Source organism: Cydia pomonella, chromosome 3 (assembly GCF_033807575.1).
Source record: "Cydia pomonella isolate Wapato2018A chromosome 3, ilCydPomo1, whole genome shotgun sequence".
NCBI lineage: Eukaryota > Metazoa > Arthropoda > Insecta > Lepidoptera > Tortricidae > Cydia > Cydia pomonella.
The window spans coordinates 12,960,857-12,977,070 of record NC_084705.1 but is presented as its reverse complement, the minus strand read 5'-3'; the positions used below and the strand labels follow the sequence as shown (position 1 = coordinate 12,977,070).

General features: G+C 36.5%; 1 protein-coding gene across 20 annotated transcripts in view; it reads left to right on the top strand.

Annotated features, from left to right (window-relative positions):
- LOC133516130 (collagen alpha chain CG42342) overlaps nucleotides 1–16,214 on the top strand; it is a 465,581-nt gene that overhangs the window by 417,595 nt on the left and 31,772 nt on the right. For 14 of the 20 annotated variants that reach the window (XM_061848894.1, XM_061848880.1, XM_061848883.1 and 11 more), the window contains exons 2-8: nucleotides 6,842–6,912; nucleotides 8,654–8,689; nucleotides 9,097–9,132; nucleotides 12,592–12,627; nucleotides 13,224–13,295; nucleotides 13,704–13,772; nucleotides 15,792–15,971. In XM_061848894.1, coding sequence (XP_061704878.1) covers nucleotides 6,842–6,912; nucleotides 8,654–8,689; nucleotides 9,097–9,132; nucleotides 12,592–12,627; nucleotides 13,224–13,295; nucleotides 13,704–13,772; nucleotides 15,792–15,971 — 500 coding nt within the window. Of the gene's footprint in view, nucleotides 1–6,841; nucleotides 6,913–8,653; nucleotides 8,690–9,096; nucleotides 9,133–12,591; nucleotides 12,628–13,223; nucleotides 13,296–13,703; nucleotides 13,773–14,339; nucleotides 14,394–15,791; nucleotides 15,972–16,214 lie in introns of all 20 variants that reach the window. The other 6 variants (XM_061848896.1, XM_061848885.1, XM_061848881.1 and 3 more) reach the window with 5 other exon arrangements.

The following is a 16,214-nucleotide window of genomic DNA, read 5'->3' as shown; positions in this document are numbered from 1 at the left end:
TCGTTTTTGTGTGTTTAGTTAGTTAGTCATTTTTGAATTTCTGTAATCTATAGAGTGGAGTGCTCAATATGACTGACAAAAACAGAACTTTTATTTAGTATTGTGTTTAGTATTGGTAAATAAGGTCAACAGAGATTTTGAGTCTTTGGCAATGGGCATACTCTATGTTGACCGTAACGGATCAAGATGTTTCGCAGTGAAACCTGGAATAGGTTAACTTTACACCTATATTTCGGACTTATAAGCAAATATCGTGGTGAAACTACGAGTATGCTGTTTGTTGACTATTAACGAGTTTTAAAACTATATAAATCTTCAAAAAAAAATACAAATAATATACTTTAGGTGTACTTGATTCTCGTTTACTTTGATTTGAATTTACGAGTACGAGTTAAACACCAATCGCATTCTACGCTCTACGACTAACAAAGCGTACCTACCTACAATTTACATGTACGTATATGCGTACAGCCAGTAAAATGCGTCAGGAATCGTAAAACCGTTCGCTGTCCGTACTTTAAACTAAATTAAACCATCATAAAGCGTCCCCGGTCCCCATAAAGGCCGGGGCCGCGAGCGCCAGCAATTTTCGTTGCATCTGTTTGTTTTCAAAGAGTTATGCTGATCCATGTTCATTGCGATACATGCCGATAATTTTGTATGCCACATCTTATATACAAATAATTTGAGAGATCTGCGTTGTCATAATTAATATGAAAACCTTATAGGAATCGTCATCGGTCATACACTTTTCGTTTATGTTATTTTACCCAGTGATTTGTCGAATCCGATCGACTGTTCGCTCAGGTGAATAGAAAAGGTTTCATTTTTTCCCATGTTATGGGAAAACCAATTGTATAGTAGCCTTCATACATATCGAAGCGGTCATGGTGTTCAGAGGCACCTATCTGAACAAAGCCTTTGTTATCTAAACCTTTAACTGCATGTTCAGATATTTTTGAGTACTTCGGCAGCTCCGATATATCTGATGGTGATTGAAATGGCAACATATGGTGTGTTAAATATCAGACATGTCTTTATAATGTAAATATTTTTCAGTTTCTATCATGTCATTTACCGTATAAAATATTTTTCAAGCTTTGTCTCTTCAACATTCTTCACGTTCACTGAATCTTCACAGTCTATTGCGTTCCTTACATGCATTGAATTCCGCGAATACTAGAAAATTTAATATTATGAGGTAAAAACAAGAATGGAAAGCCGGTGACACGCCGGTTCCGTCGTAGAGGCGTAGCAACGTGGTTTACAGGCCGTAGCGGGCGACGACCCCGCTAGCCTCTTTATTATCGCGATTATGCTCGGTAAAGGATATTATTTGTCGAGTGTTATTGTTGCTCCCCGCTCGAGGGGCCCAGGGGGTGTTTGTTTAGATTTCATTACGGGCAGAGAGCGGCGCGCGGGCGCAAACAGCTGGGAATACAACCGCGTAACGTACCCTTGCATGGACCGAGTTCATCATAGAATAATGCTTTAAAAGTGTTTGAGCTTTCCGAAAGATTTTATCTAATTATGCAAATTTTATTCTTGACATTAGAATTTCAAATGAAATAAAATAAACATTTAGTGTTTTATTTTATGAAAATCAGCCTTTAAATGCTTTTTACTTTAGTAAATTTTATTTTTATTCTTTATTTAACTGCAGTTTCGCATTAATAACATCGCTTTGTATTGTCTAAATATAGACCAAGGGAATACACCAAGTAAAGACAAAACTAAAATAAAGCCGTAAATCCTGTGCAAACTGCTTAAAAAGCGACTGAAGCACACAGTATTTACATATGCACAAGATTACTGTTGCACAATAAATGTTAAAAAGAACTGTTTGAATCGACTGGACGAGCGCATTTGTGCACATTAACTGATTCACACAGTGCAGAAAAAGCTGTCAAAAAGATATTTTTTTTATCACATACCGTATAGGTCATCTTTATGCACAATAGATCGAATGTGGATATGATAGTCGAGCGATACAGATACGTTTTCGAAAAGGTGCACACATAATTAATTTTATGTATAGACACCGTCACGATTAAAAATGAATTACGTACAGGATGAGTACAGGTATCCCTATTAAAATATCACTAAGCATATTTGTAAGCAATATTTAAGTACCTATCTATATATATAGGAACCAACACCTGATGAAAGGTAATCTTCCGATTTCAATCAAGAGGAAAATGCGTACTTCCAGTTCTCACCTAAGGTGCACAGACTTGGCCTTTGTCTAAAGCTCAGGAGTCCAAACTCAGGGTTTACCAATGAGCCATGGAGCGTAGCATATTAGGTATCAAGTTGGTGAATCGACTCCAGAACACTAGGCTGCGTTCAAGACCCAAATCGTCACTGTAACTCGCAAGAGTCGGAAGGCGGCCAAGCTAAAATGGGACTGGGATGGCCACGGCACGTTTGCCGAATACCTTTTGAGTTGTGGGGCCAAACCACTACGCAGGAAAACTAGAATCCAGATTCGGGACTGGACTCCTTTTTGAAGGAGTTGCCAGACACAGCCCTGGAAAGAAATCAGTGGAGCAATTGGGGGGAGGCCTTTGCCCGACATTGGAATACGACAGGCTCTAAAGTTAAATTAAAACTGTTCTGATCGTAATTTCGTCCACGGGTGTAATTACCCGAACTCTGCACACCTTCTTCATTAATAAGCGATATTACGTAAACTAAGGCAAAAACCCTTCAAGAGAAGAAGGCACTCCCATCTTAAAGGCCGGCAACGCACTTACAACCCCTCTGGTGTTGCAGGTGTCCATGGGCGGCGGTAATTGCTTACCATCAGGTAATCCGTCTGCTCGTTTGCCTCCTGTATCATAAAAAAAAAGTTGAATATACAGATTCCATTCCGTCACAAATCGAACAGCAATAAACTTTTTTTTACTACTCACCCCAATTGGGTACTATACACTATTTTCTGAAAACTTCCCTATACATGTTTTCCTTTTTATAATAAATTAGCTGAAGAGATTTTTATACAAAATTTTATGGTATTTAAATATATTGTTTAGGCATACTTAGTTTATCTAGTGAACTAGAAATTAGGTATGTTTGTAGAGAAAATAATATTTTTCACTTTCCTTAAAGTATGGAATTTGGGCTAATAAATCCTTATGAGATTTAGCATATGAATTGTTCATCAATTAAAATTATGCCTGTATGAAACCGTACTTTTATATGAATTCTTTATAGTGAATTTCCTCTCGGGAAGATAAGTAAGTATTTAATGTGATCATATAGCTTGTAGTCGGCAGTTACATGTCACCGTCACTCGGCCACGGGAAAATCATGTCGGCCGTCGCACCCCGCACACCCCCGTGACGACGGTCAGGCGGTAAGAACTCAGGCCCATATTCACAATGCCCCATTCTGATAAATTGCTGGGGTTTAGAGGCCCAGATTAGGAAACTCCTTTTTTTAGTTGCTCATACCACCAAACTCCAATCCGATTAGTTGCAGGATCATTTTTTTCACAAGGCTTATCTAATATCACACGTTTTGTACTAGTAGCTGTAGACCTCGCGATAAGCTTAAAAAAGTTAAAAATATAAAATGCTTCGCTGCGTTCATTTATTACAGCGAATTAACAATGGTCTTAAGCGCCATATACCTTAATAGCGCTTCGAGAATCCGTTGAGAAATGCGACCTGTAGAGAAAACAGCCGAATATAAGAAAGTACTTTTGCCCAAGTTTCTTTTTTTAATTAGGAACGACCTTTGAATACAAAATCCCTGTAGGACATATTCCTTTTATTAAATTATATTCGTAACTGAACATTGGATTTTAATCAACCAGTATGAAGTGGCCCTTTACGATGCCTCTGCTCTGGCGTGCGGCATTGCGGTCCGGAGTAGAGTAGGTATCTACTGGCACGGGCATATAAAAACATGTTGTTATTCCGTCTCGCCAGCTCTCGATCATCCGGAAAAACGGTTTCCGGGCCTTACCGCTGAAACTCGCAGGGATCCCTTCCTTATGTTTTAAAGTCTTTTTTAATTGTGTTCAGGAAGGCAAGAACCTAATTGATACATAAAATGATAAAAGTACTTTCTTATATGTGTGCACCTTGATCCAGTGATCAAGAAGGGTAATCACAGATGTTATATTAAGTGTTATATTCACTTATGTTTTTATTTAACTTGATATCTTATCATTAAAACTTAAAATTATGGCTCGGTCATATCGCCAAGCCATATTAGCTCGTAGTTTGTCAGTGTCTGTCGGCATGCAGCAAAAATTCTCTGCATTCTCAATACTCGGTCATCATTCTTGTTGCGAAATACATTTTTTTTTCTACTTCTAACATTAAAACTACCTTCTATAAGTAAACCCGAACGCTGAATTTCAGCGCCGTGGTAGGGCTGAAGCCTCGATGTTCTCCTCCTGCACCCCGTGCCCCGCTCCGCGACACTCAATTTGTCCGCAAATCAAATCAAATTTAGTGGACACCTTCCCATCCCCGCACGACCCGCTTCCGCCCGCACCAATTGCTCGGCCGGGCACGCCGTTGGCATGTACTCCGTCAAAAGAAAATCCTTTGGGCAATTTACGGATTTCGATTTTGAATCTCGACCGTATATCACTATAAGGAAGTTGCCGTCATTTGTTGATTTGTAATAAATAAAAAATGTTGTAATTTAGAAACTTTATTTAAACACAAAATATTGAAGTTCGGCTGGCAAATACACCAAGTCGTGTCAGGTTGCCATGCACCTGACAATATAATCAATGACACATAGGGTACCTAATAAATGATTTCTTTATTTCACACAACTTTTGGTTTAACGTATACATTCATGTTTCTGGAAGAATTTCTGTTTTCTTTTTCCCATGACTGTTTACAACAATTTGCATTTTACAACATTTTTATGAATATTTTATAAGAAAGAAAGAAAAGAAGAAGAAAGATATTTTATTATTCAAGTAGACATATTACATTGCGCTTATAGGTAAATATTATAGGACATTATTACACAAATTGACCAAGTCCCACAGTAAGCTCAATAAGGCTTGTGTTGAGGGTACTAAGACAAAGAGAGATATATATATATATATATAATATATATAAATATTTATAAATACTTAAATACTTACATAGAAAACACCCATGACTCAGGAACAAATATCCATGCTCATCACACGAATAAATGCCCTTACCAGGATTTGAACCCGGGACCATCAGCTTCTTAGGCAGGGTCACTACCCACTAGGCCAAACCGGTCGTCAGATATCTTATGAACGTCAAATAAAGCTACACCGGCTCTAACCCTACACCTCTGACCCGAGAAGATTTAAATGCCCCCGCAATTGGAGGAGGATATCCCAATATGGACCGGCAAGAAACTTGGCGGGACACATCTTTTCAAAACATTATATCTTATTATTATTACGTACATTTTTTTTTTTCATGAATTAAATAAGAAAAAATATAATTTAGATTAATATAGAAATCATGCAATTACATACAGTAGCTACTTTTCTTTATTTTTTCTTTATAGTAAAATTATCAAATAAATGCTAAATTTATATGTACTCCTAGTAGCTAAGCCATGTTTTTATACATCAGTCATTATCAAGTCGCATAGCAGAGAAGCATCTACTTTCTGAAACATAAATGCGGTCAAACAGCCGACATGTCATCTGTCGAACGATCCACTTACCCAGTCACAATCACAACGCAAACATAAAAGCTCACCTAACGTCAAATCTGCATGTTAATTAGGCCGACGTTAAGTTGAGTGGACGCCATCGACAAGCGCATGTAGACGGCACTCGATCAAACGGAATTATTTAAATTTAAGTGATTATTAATCGCTATTTGGTAAAAAATCCTTATTCTCATTGCTGATAGATGCCCCCTTATGAGGGACATATTAATTAAATATATGACATAGATAGTGGCAGATTAGTTATATCGTTCCGTTTTTTGTGTAATATTTTCTCCACCACAGCATAGTTTTCCTATTTTTTTTTATCAACAACCCAAAGGAGGAAAACAAAAAAACTTATATTTTTTATGTGCCTGATTTTTCTATTCTGGCATGAACCACTAGCACATATGCACACTAGCTAACATTTTGCAATCTGGTAAAGAGGTTGTTCTAAATTCGTGATTCGAATTAGAGCCATTCCAGCACGCCAGCGGTGTGACCGCGGCACCTGACCGAGTGACCATTAACCGGCGGAGAGAGAGAGCACTCTACATTGACGTTCAACAACCAAGTGACGCCACGCACGTTCGGTGACACCACAGCCAGTGCCTTTCTTATTTATTGCTTCGTGATTCATATACAGTGAAATCACAATAGGTTACGGAAGAATTTAAGTAAAAGGAAGTAGTTCTGTTTATAAAAACAATTAAATTAAGTTTTGGATAAATTAGGTACCTACCTTATATGTACATGCACTAAAATGTGTATTCCCATCTGTTTTTGTACATTTTTTTTTCATTTCAGTTCATTCCCATCTGTGTACGTATTTGTTAGTCTTCTATTTGGTGGAAGAAAATAAAACCAGCATAACCATAAAAAATACAGTTCCTCCCCTGTGTTGGAATGTCACCTGATAATTACTTATTAAAAACCCGTGCCTTCGCTAATTCTTCAGATTAGATTGCTAATAACACACCCCAGGCTCTTGTCGAACGCAACCGGGAAAGCGCTAAAACGAGATGTTTCCATCTCATTTTGACGCTTTTTTACTGCATAATATATGTGATGTGAATGACCCCTTTATATTCTTGGTCAAGAAGTCTAAGTCAATTTAATTTTGAGAAACTTAACGTTTGGCTTAATTCCCTGTGTTTGTATTTTTCAGGTCCACCTGGACCTCCAGGCAAGCGAGGAAAGAAGGGCAAGAAGGGCGACACTGGGGAGGCAGGGCCGCCGGTAAGTAAATGAAGCGGTAAACTTAACAAAACACTAAAGTACTATTGAAAACATATTGAGCTATCACCACGAGTGCTGGTAAAGGGATTGAAACATCGGGCTTTATTTTAAATTGTTTTCTTTTTATGAATCGCGGTAACTTAACAATTAGTTATTTAGAGGATACGTATTTTATTTGTAATTTTCTACCGCCCGTAGTGTGACAATCAAGGATACTTCAAAAATGTAAGGAACGATCAGGCCAATTCGAACGTACACTGACATCAGAGCCCCTAGTGTACATATATTCGATTTCATGACACGACGTACGCGTTTGTGTTAAGTCTCATTTAGTATGGGATTTAGAAACAGCGCGCCACGCGGAATGTTTTGAAAACTCAAAATGCAATACAAAATGAGACTTAACGCAAACGCGTACGTCACGTTACGCCATCGAATAAATTTACATTAGGGGTACAGAATAATATTTATTCCTCAGTTAGCTATCGCGCGTCTTGCCTGCGCCAATATAAGTACGGACAAGTACCAGCGAAATGCGCAATAATTAAATAACATAATTCAAATATCATTCTGTACCGTCGAATTGTCCTGATAGGTTTGTTAGTGTATTTCGTCTTTCATACCAAAGATTAACTAATTTTGTGAGATGTTAAAAGTAATAAGAAACCATGCCCTTGAGTTTCACATCTAAAAAAATGGTGCTGTGCCGTGTCATACCTATTATTAACAGAATTGTCCACTTTTGATAACCGGCTACTGCAAAATGCACGGAACCTTACAACGCCACCTTCATTATTTGTCAAATTCAAAGTACGATTTTTTAGACTTCATACATAGAGTTGGTTCCTTTGAGTCTTCTGCTTTAATACTCGACTCAGTTTTTCAGACTGTTATAATTAAGACGAAACTCGAGTTATTTTCAACTTATTAGAGACCCGAGTCTTTTGTAGAGACTTGAGTCCTTTTCGGAGAACTTGTAATTTTATTACAAATAACTTCGAAATGCGTTGTCTTTATGTAAAATTCATGGATGTACATAACATAAATCATACCCCCATATAATAACGCCTATTTCCTTTACTGTTGCTTTGGTAAAACCTATAAAATTGTTAACTGAGTCTTTATTCGGAGACTCGAGTCCTTTTGAGTTGCGCTTAAAAAAGACTCAATAAAGGACTCGACTCGGGACTTAAAAGACTCAAAAGTTTTTCAAGCTCTGAGTCTCGTAAAAACAAGTCGAGATCTGCAATTTAGACTCAAAAGACTCGAGTTCCTACCAACACTATTCATACATCCAAGACAATCAATGACTCTATGTTCTATTTGTACGTTATTTGTAGTTAAATATTAATGTGTTATCACATTTTATCAAGGTTCGGCCTTATAGGGAGAGTGACACCGTGCACCGGTTAGAATTGGAAGTCATAATTTTAATAATTGCTAATTGATGACAGAAACTAGACGTAACCACTAGTTTTGTTTGACTTAATGGTTTACTATTAGAGATTATCTTAAGAATTTAAGTCTGTTATATGTGCATTTTAAGTAAATATAATAAGTAACATCGTTTTAATATAATAATATCATCTATTCCTATTAATAATTTGTAGCGATTACACTGAAACATAATATAGGTCGTCATTTTAGAGAAGGCGCTCTAATTTTTGAGGCAAGTGTTGATCATCATAGGCATGACTTTTTTACGTTTTTTTTGCTTAAGTTTGTTTTCTTTCATTTGCAGGGTGTAACGGGAGCACCTGGGAAGAATGGATTCCCGGTATTTATTTTGTTTTACGTTATTCAATGGATACTTTTGTTCTTTAAAATCATTTCTGTAAATATGTGCCATCTGATCTGTGCAATCATTATCTACCCATACTTTATCAGAATCTATTGTCTAAAATCCTTCATAATATCTCTCTGATTACAAAAACGACAAGACATTTATTTACTCCTGTTTGAAATCCGCACATAGAATGTTAAAATCTTGGTAAGCTCAATAGATATGGCAAGTTTTAAACTTCAAAGTAATGTTAAGATCATTTTTAGAATTTCTAACAGTATATGTGCGAAACACATCAAGGCACGAATTCTATTTTCTGAGCCTTGTCACATCCCACGGCAACATTCTTATTTCTTATTTCACTTTCGATGTGCGGTGTCTGTACCGGTGTGACGTTTCAGGGGAGCAAGGGCGAGAAGGGAGAACGAGGCTTCATGGTAAGCCCAGACCCCGGTGTGGCCCCTAGCATCTCCTTCCATCTATTACTAACACTTTTAAACCTATTTCTACATCTTACAACCCATGTAGTGCAAATGTATCTACGCTTTTTTACACTTATTTAACTAACGTCAGAGACAATTTGAAATAGAGGTGGATTGTAAAAGAAAACTAAGCAGTCAAAGTAAATTTACTGCCATCTTTCGACACACGATTAAAACTTTTAGGACCCGATTTGACTTTTATCCTTATTCTTTCACTGATATGTATTAAATTAGTTAAACATCAAAAAGTGGCGCCATCTAATAGATCAAAGGCCAAAGATATGGCGACATCGTTTCGAGCGATGGCGCCATAACATTTAAATTGTGCCAGGTAAGATAGCGCCACTTTTTGATATTTAACACATATCAAAGAAATAATAAGGATCAAAGTCAAATGGCGTTTTAAAAGTTTTAATCATTTTTTTTTTACGAAGAATCGTTTGAAGTTATTATGACCGACCAGAGTATGACTTCATATTTCGGTGGTATTAAACTGGCCTGCCTCTACATTTAACTTTATTTTATCATTACACATGAACGTTAGGGAATATCGTGAGTTAAGTTTGTTTTACTTATTAATTTACATAAATTGTTTGATCTGTTTAATAATTAATGTGAAATAAAGGAGCGTTTTTTCCTCAAGTAATATAAATATAAATAGGAGTGAGTAGGTAAACAAAAAAAGGTCCCCAATCAGGCTAACCCAAAAGTCTCATTAGCAAAGTTTGTCCCAACCACTCCCGGGTTTCCTTGTAATGGAACAGTTATGCCTTGTTCAAAGAACTCTCGTGAGTAGCCTTTGCAGCGAGGAACTAAAGCGCGTCGAAGCGAGTCGCGGACTTGGATTAATTACTCCGAGCCATTGTGAATATGATCATGCTTATGATTCTAGACGATAATGTATTGTATGTAATTATCAAAATTATGTTAAACCTAAACTCTTTATCTTTTCGACTTTTATTTTATCTTAAAATAGCGTAGATATTTATTATACATGTAAAAGTAACTCTATCTGTTACCTCTTCACATTTGAACTGCTCAACTGATTTAGTGAAAATTTCGTATGGAAATAGTTTGAGGCCCGGAGAAACCATAGGATAGTTTTATCAATCGTCGTTGAATGATGATGACAGCATTTCACGCAGACGAAGTCGCGAGCAGAAGCTAGTTAGAACCTATAAATTAAAACAATCGAAAAAAGAGTCGACTTTGCACAACTTCGAAATAATCCTCGCATTACACTAGGTCTACACTGGCCATTAAGTACACACACGGTCACAGAGCCCGCTAACAAACGGGTTGATGTCCCTACATACTTTAAGTTGCAACCCACAGGTTACAACCGAATCATCACATGTCCTCTAAATACGCAAAATAATTTTCATGGAATTTATTGACCAGTCGGCCGGGAAAACCGTAGCATGAACAACAAAATATTGCGAATTGCTCTGTGGACTTATAAAATTTTACGATTTGCTATTCCCGTCCTTAGTAGCAAATTGTTATTATGACTGCTCCGTAATTTTACATTGAAAAAAAGTCTATATTATATTTTTATTACATATATAAAAGGAGGAGGTATTTTGTAAAAAAAAATAGTTTACCATATAAATGATTTTCAAAGCTGTCAAAGCAAATCTCATTCGCTGATGCATGGAATTTTTTTGTGAGTGAGCATCTACTTGAAACTTGTAGGGTATCAAAACAGTTAATAGAGACCAGTCGAATCCGGCGTGAAGATCGGGATTGGAAATTGGATGCTGCACAGGCGATATTGATGTCCTGTGCAGTATTTAAAAGTCAGCTGTCCTAGACTAGGGCACCGAGCTTTCGGCTATATCGTTAGATTTCTTACTGTTACTACCCTTCGAGTGCATAACCTTACACGAACCAATAATCGTGATCCCTAAATGCATGGATGTCAGGGATCTTGGAGTTACACTTACACTGGTTAGTCAGAGGAGGTCGCTTGGTAAGTGATCGATATAAAAGCCCTGACGATAACATGTCATTGAGAGGATTGTGATTCTATTCTCGTCGTGCGGCGCTAACTAGCCGGCCCCTGATGTTGACAGACGAGTTGATTTGCACCCTTCGGCATTTGCACCTAACAAGGAAACTGCAGAATCGTGACTTTGTCTGTCTGGTTTACTTTCTTGATTTGTAAAATTATGTTTAGTGAAAGTTTGTAAAGTACGTAGTATTTTTCTTTAGGCACTATGCAATGCCGATACGGAATAATAATAAGTATGTAGTTAGCACTATTTATTTCTTCGGAAAAATAGTTTTAATTAAGGAAAACGCGTTTCACTAATCGTTTCTAAATCGTTTAAAAATTAACATTATTATTAAAAACTTGGCAAAAAATAACTTCGTTATTAGAATCGTTATAAACACGGTTAACTAACTATTCGGAGGCGCAGAAAGCATAAAAAGGTTAAATACGGCGTCGTCTAAACAACATATTTCCTTTGGCAGTTTTTTTTTATTTGAATAAAAAAAAGATTACAAAAACTACTTATCTGCCAAACTGCAGTACAGTTCGTTGACAGGAAAACCTCTTCTTGTGTTCTTCTTGAGATATTTGTGTTCCTAAGATAAATTGAAGAAGTGGAGCCACCCAGATTGTTGATGCAGGTGGGGGTTGGGGTTCAGCGTCGGCGACGTCTGAGGTTAATGTTTAAGTTTAGCTTCTAAGTTAAGTTTGGTATCATTTTTAACTAAATCAAATATGTAGACGTAGACTTAATCTAAATCGGTTGAGCAGTTATTCATTCCCCATATAAACCTACACCTCCCTTTTCAGTTTTAAGAGATAAACTTTGGGACAAAAACTACCCCATGTTTTTCCCGGGATTCAAACTATCTCTATATATATCAAATTTTATAAATATCGGTTCAGCGATTATTGGTTCCCCAAACAAATTTCCACCTCTCTTTTCACACCCCCTTAAGGGATCACATTTGGGATAAAAATGCTCCTATGTTCTTCCCCAGGACTCAAACTATCTCTATACCAAATTTTAACTGAATTTGTTCAGCGATTTTATAGCGTGAAGAGGAATTAAAAAAAAATCTTATTTTATATATTTTTACTTCGGAATGGTGTCAATATGATACCATAAATACCAAACTTGGCCTAGTAGCTTAAATGATATAGATATCAAGATAAAATTTATAAGTCTAGAAATGTATTTTGTAACACTACAACTAAAGATCGCTTAAAATCGTGTACCTTCCTTACAAATTGACGCCCTAAATCACAGCATGCTGTATGTCTCTAATCTTACACCTCTTCTACTCATTCTTTTTAATTGTGTGGGTCTTTGTAGTGATTTCTGAAATGGTATTAACAGCTTTGTATACAAGCAAATATGTTGGCGTCTGTAGTAATGATTATGTGTTTGTTTACAGGGCCCCATTGGGCTGGACGGGCCAAAAGGAGACCCGGTGAGTGTTTTCTGCCATGCTTTTTTTTACTTTTTAATACGAGTATAACGTCTCATCTAAAGAGGCGACATAATTAATGATACGAGTAATATAAAGAAACTATATAGAGATTATATATTTTTCTAATTTGTAGTCTGGCGAGACATTTCGTCAGTACAAAAGGTGGCAAATTTTAAAAATGTTGGCCAGGAAGTTCACCAATAGAACATTTTGGTTTGCCAGATTATACCAGAAAAAATATAATGAATTTGACACATCCTTATATAGAAAAAGTATAAAAAGGTGGCAAATTTTTAAAATGTACGCCAGGAGGGTTCACCAATAAAAAATTGGAATTTCGCTCTTGTCTTTTTTTATTTAGCAACTGATAATATTGGTTTGCCAGACACCAGAAAAAAATATAATGGATTGACAAACATATTTATATGTAAGACTTTCGAATGATATTCCGTACATAAGGTCCGAAGAAAGTCATTAGTACGAGCCAGGATTTGATTTGCTACCTCCGGGTTGAGAGTCAGGCGTCAGATCTACTCTGCCACCACTGCTACAGGACCGGACGTAAAAAAAATAAACCTGTCATTTGTTTTTTTCAGGGGCGGCCCGGGGACAAAGGACAGAAGGGCGAGCACGGAAGCCCTGGGTTCGACGTGTTCTCTGCCATTAAGGTAAGACATCTAACTATTACTATAGGTGTATCCTATAAATTTTGATTTGAAGTATACTTACCTAAGAAGTAATTTTATAGAATCATAAATAGACCAGATGCTGTGTAAGTGATCCGACGGAAGTCCGTTTCATTTGATATTATGAGAATGGATTGAAGATCCTCATCCTAAAATCTTTTTGTGAAACATGTAAAAAGGTCGTAGTATTTCATTACAAAAATAAATAGATATTTTTCCTGAAACGATAACGCCGCAGCTTCGGTCTTACGGATTTGTCTTTTGAAGTTTTTTTCTTTATGGCATTGTTCAAGAACTTACTTGACACTTAATAATTATTGAATAAGGCGATGACTATAATGCGAGACTGTCAAATTAAAATTACAACGTTGAACATTGCGCGCTTTGCAGGGCGTGAAGCGCTCCGTCGACAACTATAAGATCAGTCCGTACACCACTGCGGAGATCATAGCTGTTAAGGTACCAGCCTACTCGTAGTAGCGGTTCACCGTAGACGCTTGTGTTTTGTTTTTTTCGGTGACCGCTCTTGGTGTTGTTTTTTTTTTAAGTTGCGCTTCGTGTGTGATTTTTAGCAGCTCAAATTTGATCATGTCGGTGTAATGACCTCCAATGCAGATCTATTAACTAGAGTTTTGATATAAAATTTATACCACAACACGGTTGCATGCAAAATAGGCAAATATTATAAGTTATTAAATATCGTAACTTTAAATTAATTATTTGTTCAACAAATATTGCCTTTGAAACGTATTGTGGAATATTCTAGTGAGTATTGTACTATTGTCAAATATTGCAACAGAACTTCATAAAACGATATTTGGAGTACCTATCTCAAAAGCGTCTTAACCTCGGCCCGTGTTGAAAGACGTATTCTAGCATTGCGAGTATGATACAAAATTATGGAGATGATTGCATTTCAGTTTCTCTTTTAAACATAACGATTCATGAATATAGGTGTCTAGACTTTAATATTCTTTAGTTAGCTAGTGTTTGTGCTTTGTGTGTACTGATGCGCTTGCGTCGTAGGGGCTGCAAGCGGCTGGGCACAACGTCTCCGCCAATACCATCATACAGCTAAAGGTCAGTGCGCCTACGCTTCTCAATCTTATTATTAGGAAACTACCCAACAAATTAACACATAATGGGTGAGCGATAAGATATTTCTTATTTACTAACACTTAAATATTTTTCTACTAATTAATAAACGTAGATCATGAACATTTGATAATATCTGCTATATATACTAAACTTGTCCATTCCATCTATATCTAGAAATGAAAACCAAAATTCTTGCTAAACTAGCATTTATCATCTGCAAAATCTATAAGAAGCAAATCGCGACGACATTGTACTGTTTTTCTCGCAATCGTCAAATTTATAACGCGATTACTTTATTTCTTGCCTTGGCTTTCTGAAATGTCTGCCTGCTTAAAATGCATGAACTGTCTTTTAATTTATTACATAATTTAAACTAGCTATAATTACTTCCTACTTGACAGTGTTTTCAAAACTCTTGAAATAAGTTAACCACTTGTTATATAAATAAGTATGTATTTCATTTTATATTGTTCAAGTATTTACGTATTTATTACAGCATTTATTTCTAATACAAATATACGTTGACGTGAGTGACGTCGCAACTCGACGAATTATTTTACAAGGAAAAATAAATATCATAAAACAATGAAAGCTATACAGGTTGTAATCGTTAAGTGTAGCCAGGCGATTATTCCGTAAATATAACAGATATCAGAAAAATTCAAATTGATATCGAAGTGCCTTATGAGTAAAATTACATTAATAACTTTTTTTAATAAAAGCAGAAATATCTCAAACATTAACTTCAAACCCTCCCATACATTTAGTATGCCGTTCGTAATTACAAATTTAATATAATTTATTATTTGAAATAAATGTTAGGTTTATTATTTCATAAACATTACAGTTTATTCGTGCAAATAATGAATCTCAAGCAGGTTTAATTTTAGACGTTCTTTGAGGGGTGAGTCGTCGTACTAAATGTATGGGAGCATTTAAACTTAATGTTTTTAATATTTCTGATTTTATAAAAAAAAAACTGTTATTTTACTCATTGGGTAACGCACTTTCGATATCAATTTGAAGTTTTCTGATATCTGTTATATTTACGGAATTATTGCCTGGCTTAACGATTACACCCTATAGGTACTGACTTCCCTTTTGAATATGTGGTCGTACCTATTGAAAGTACACGCTGTATACTACGAGGGTGGCCTACAAGGCTGAAGATTCAAAATTGGTATCTCGACGTGTGACTTTTATTTTATTAAGAACAAAATAATAAATTGTCATTTAATCTCTCAAGAAAAGAAATACATTGACTACGTGTTGTTATATTTTTTGTTTTTGATATAATATTGGTATTCTTTATCGTACTTTTTTCATTCATTTACATGAATTATAACATAAGTATTAACATTCTCGGCTGCCATATTACAGGGAGAACCTGGGGAGCCGGGGCCGCCGGGACCTCCAGGCGGGGCGGGTCCCGAAGGCCTGCCGGGCCACGACGGGCGCGCGGGGCCTGCGGGGCCTACCGGGGCCCCCGGCGTACCGGGCCCGGCCGGGCCCGCTGGACCCACCGGACCACCGGGTCCAAGCGGACCGCAGGGGCCTAAGGTAGTTATTTACAATATTTACGTATGATATTCTGAACTTATGAAACGTATTTTCCACAAACGGGCTACGTTAAACTTGTGTAATCAAGCTTTCAAGTTTGTTATGTTAGGTGGAAATTCATTTAATTTAGGTTATCCATTTTAGTATAAGCTAAGGAGTGGAATTCACTTCCTGCAAATCTATTACCAGTCCACTATAGTTTGGATCTTTTTAAATCGAGAGTGAATAGACATCTTTTATGTA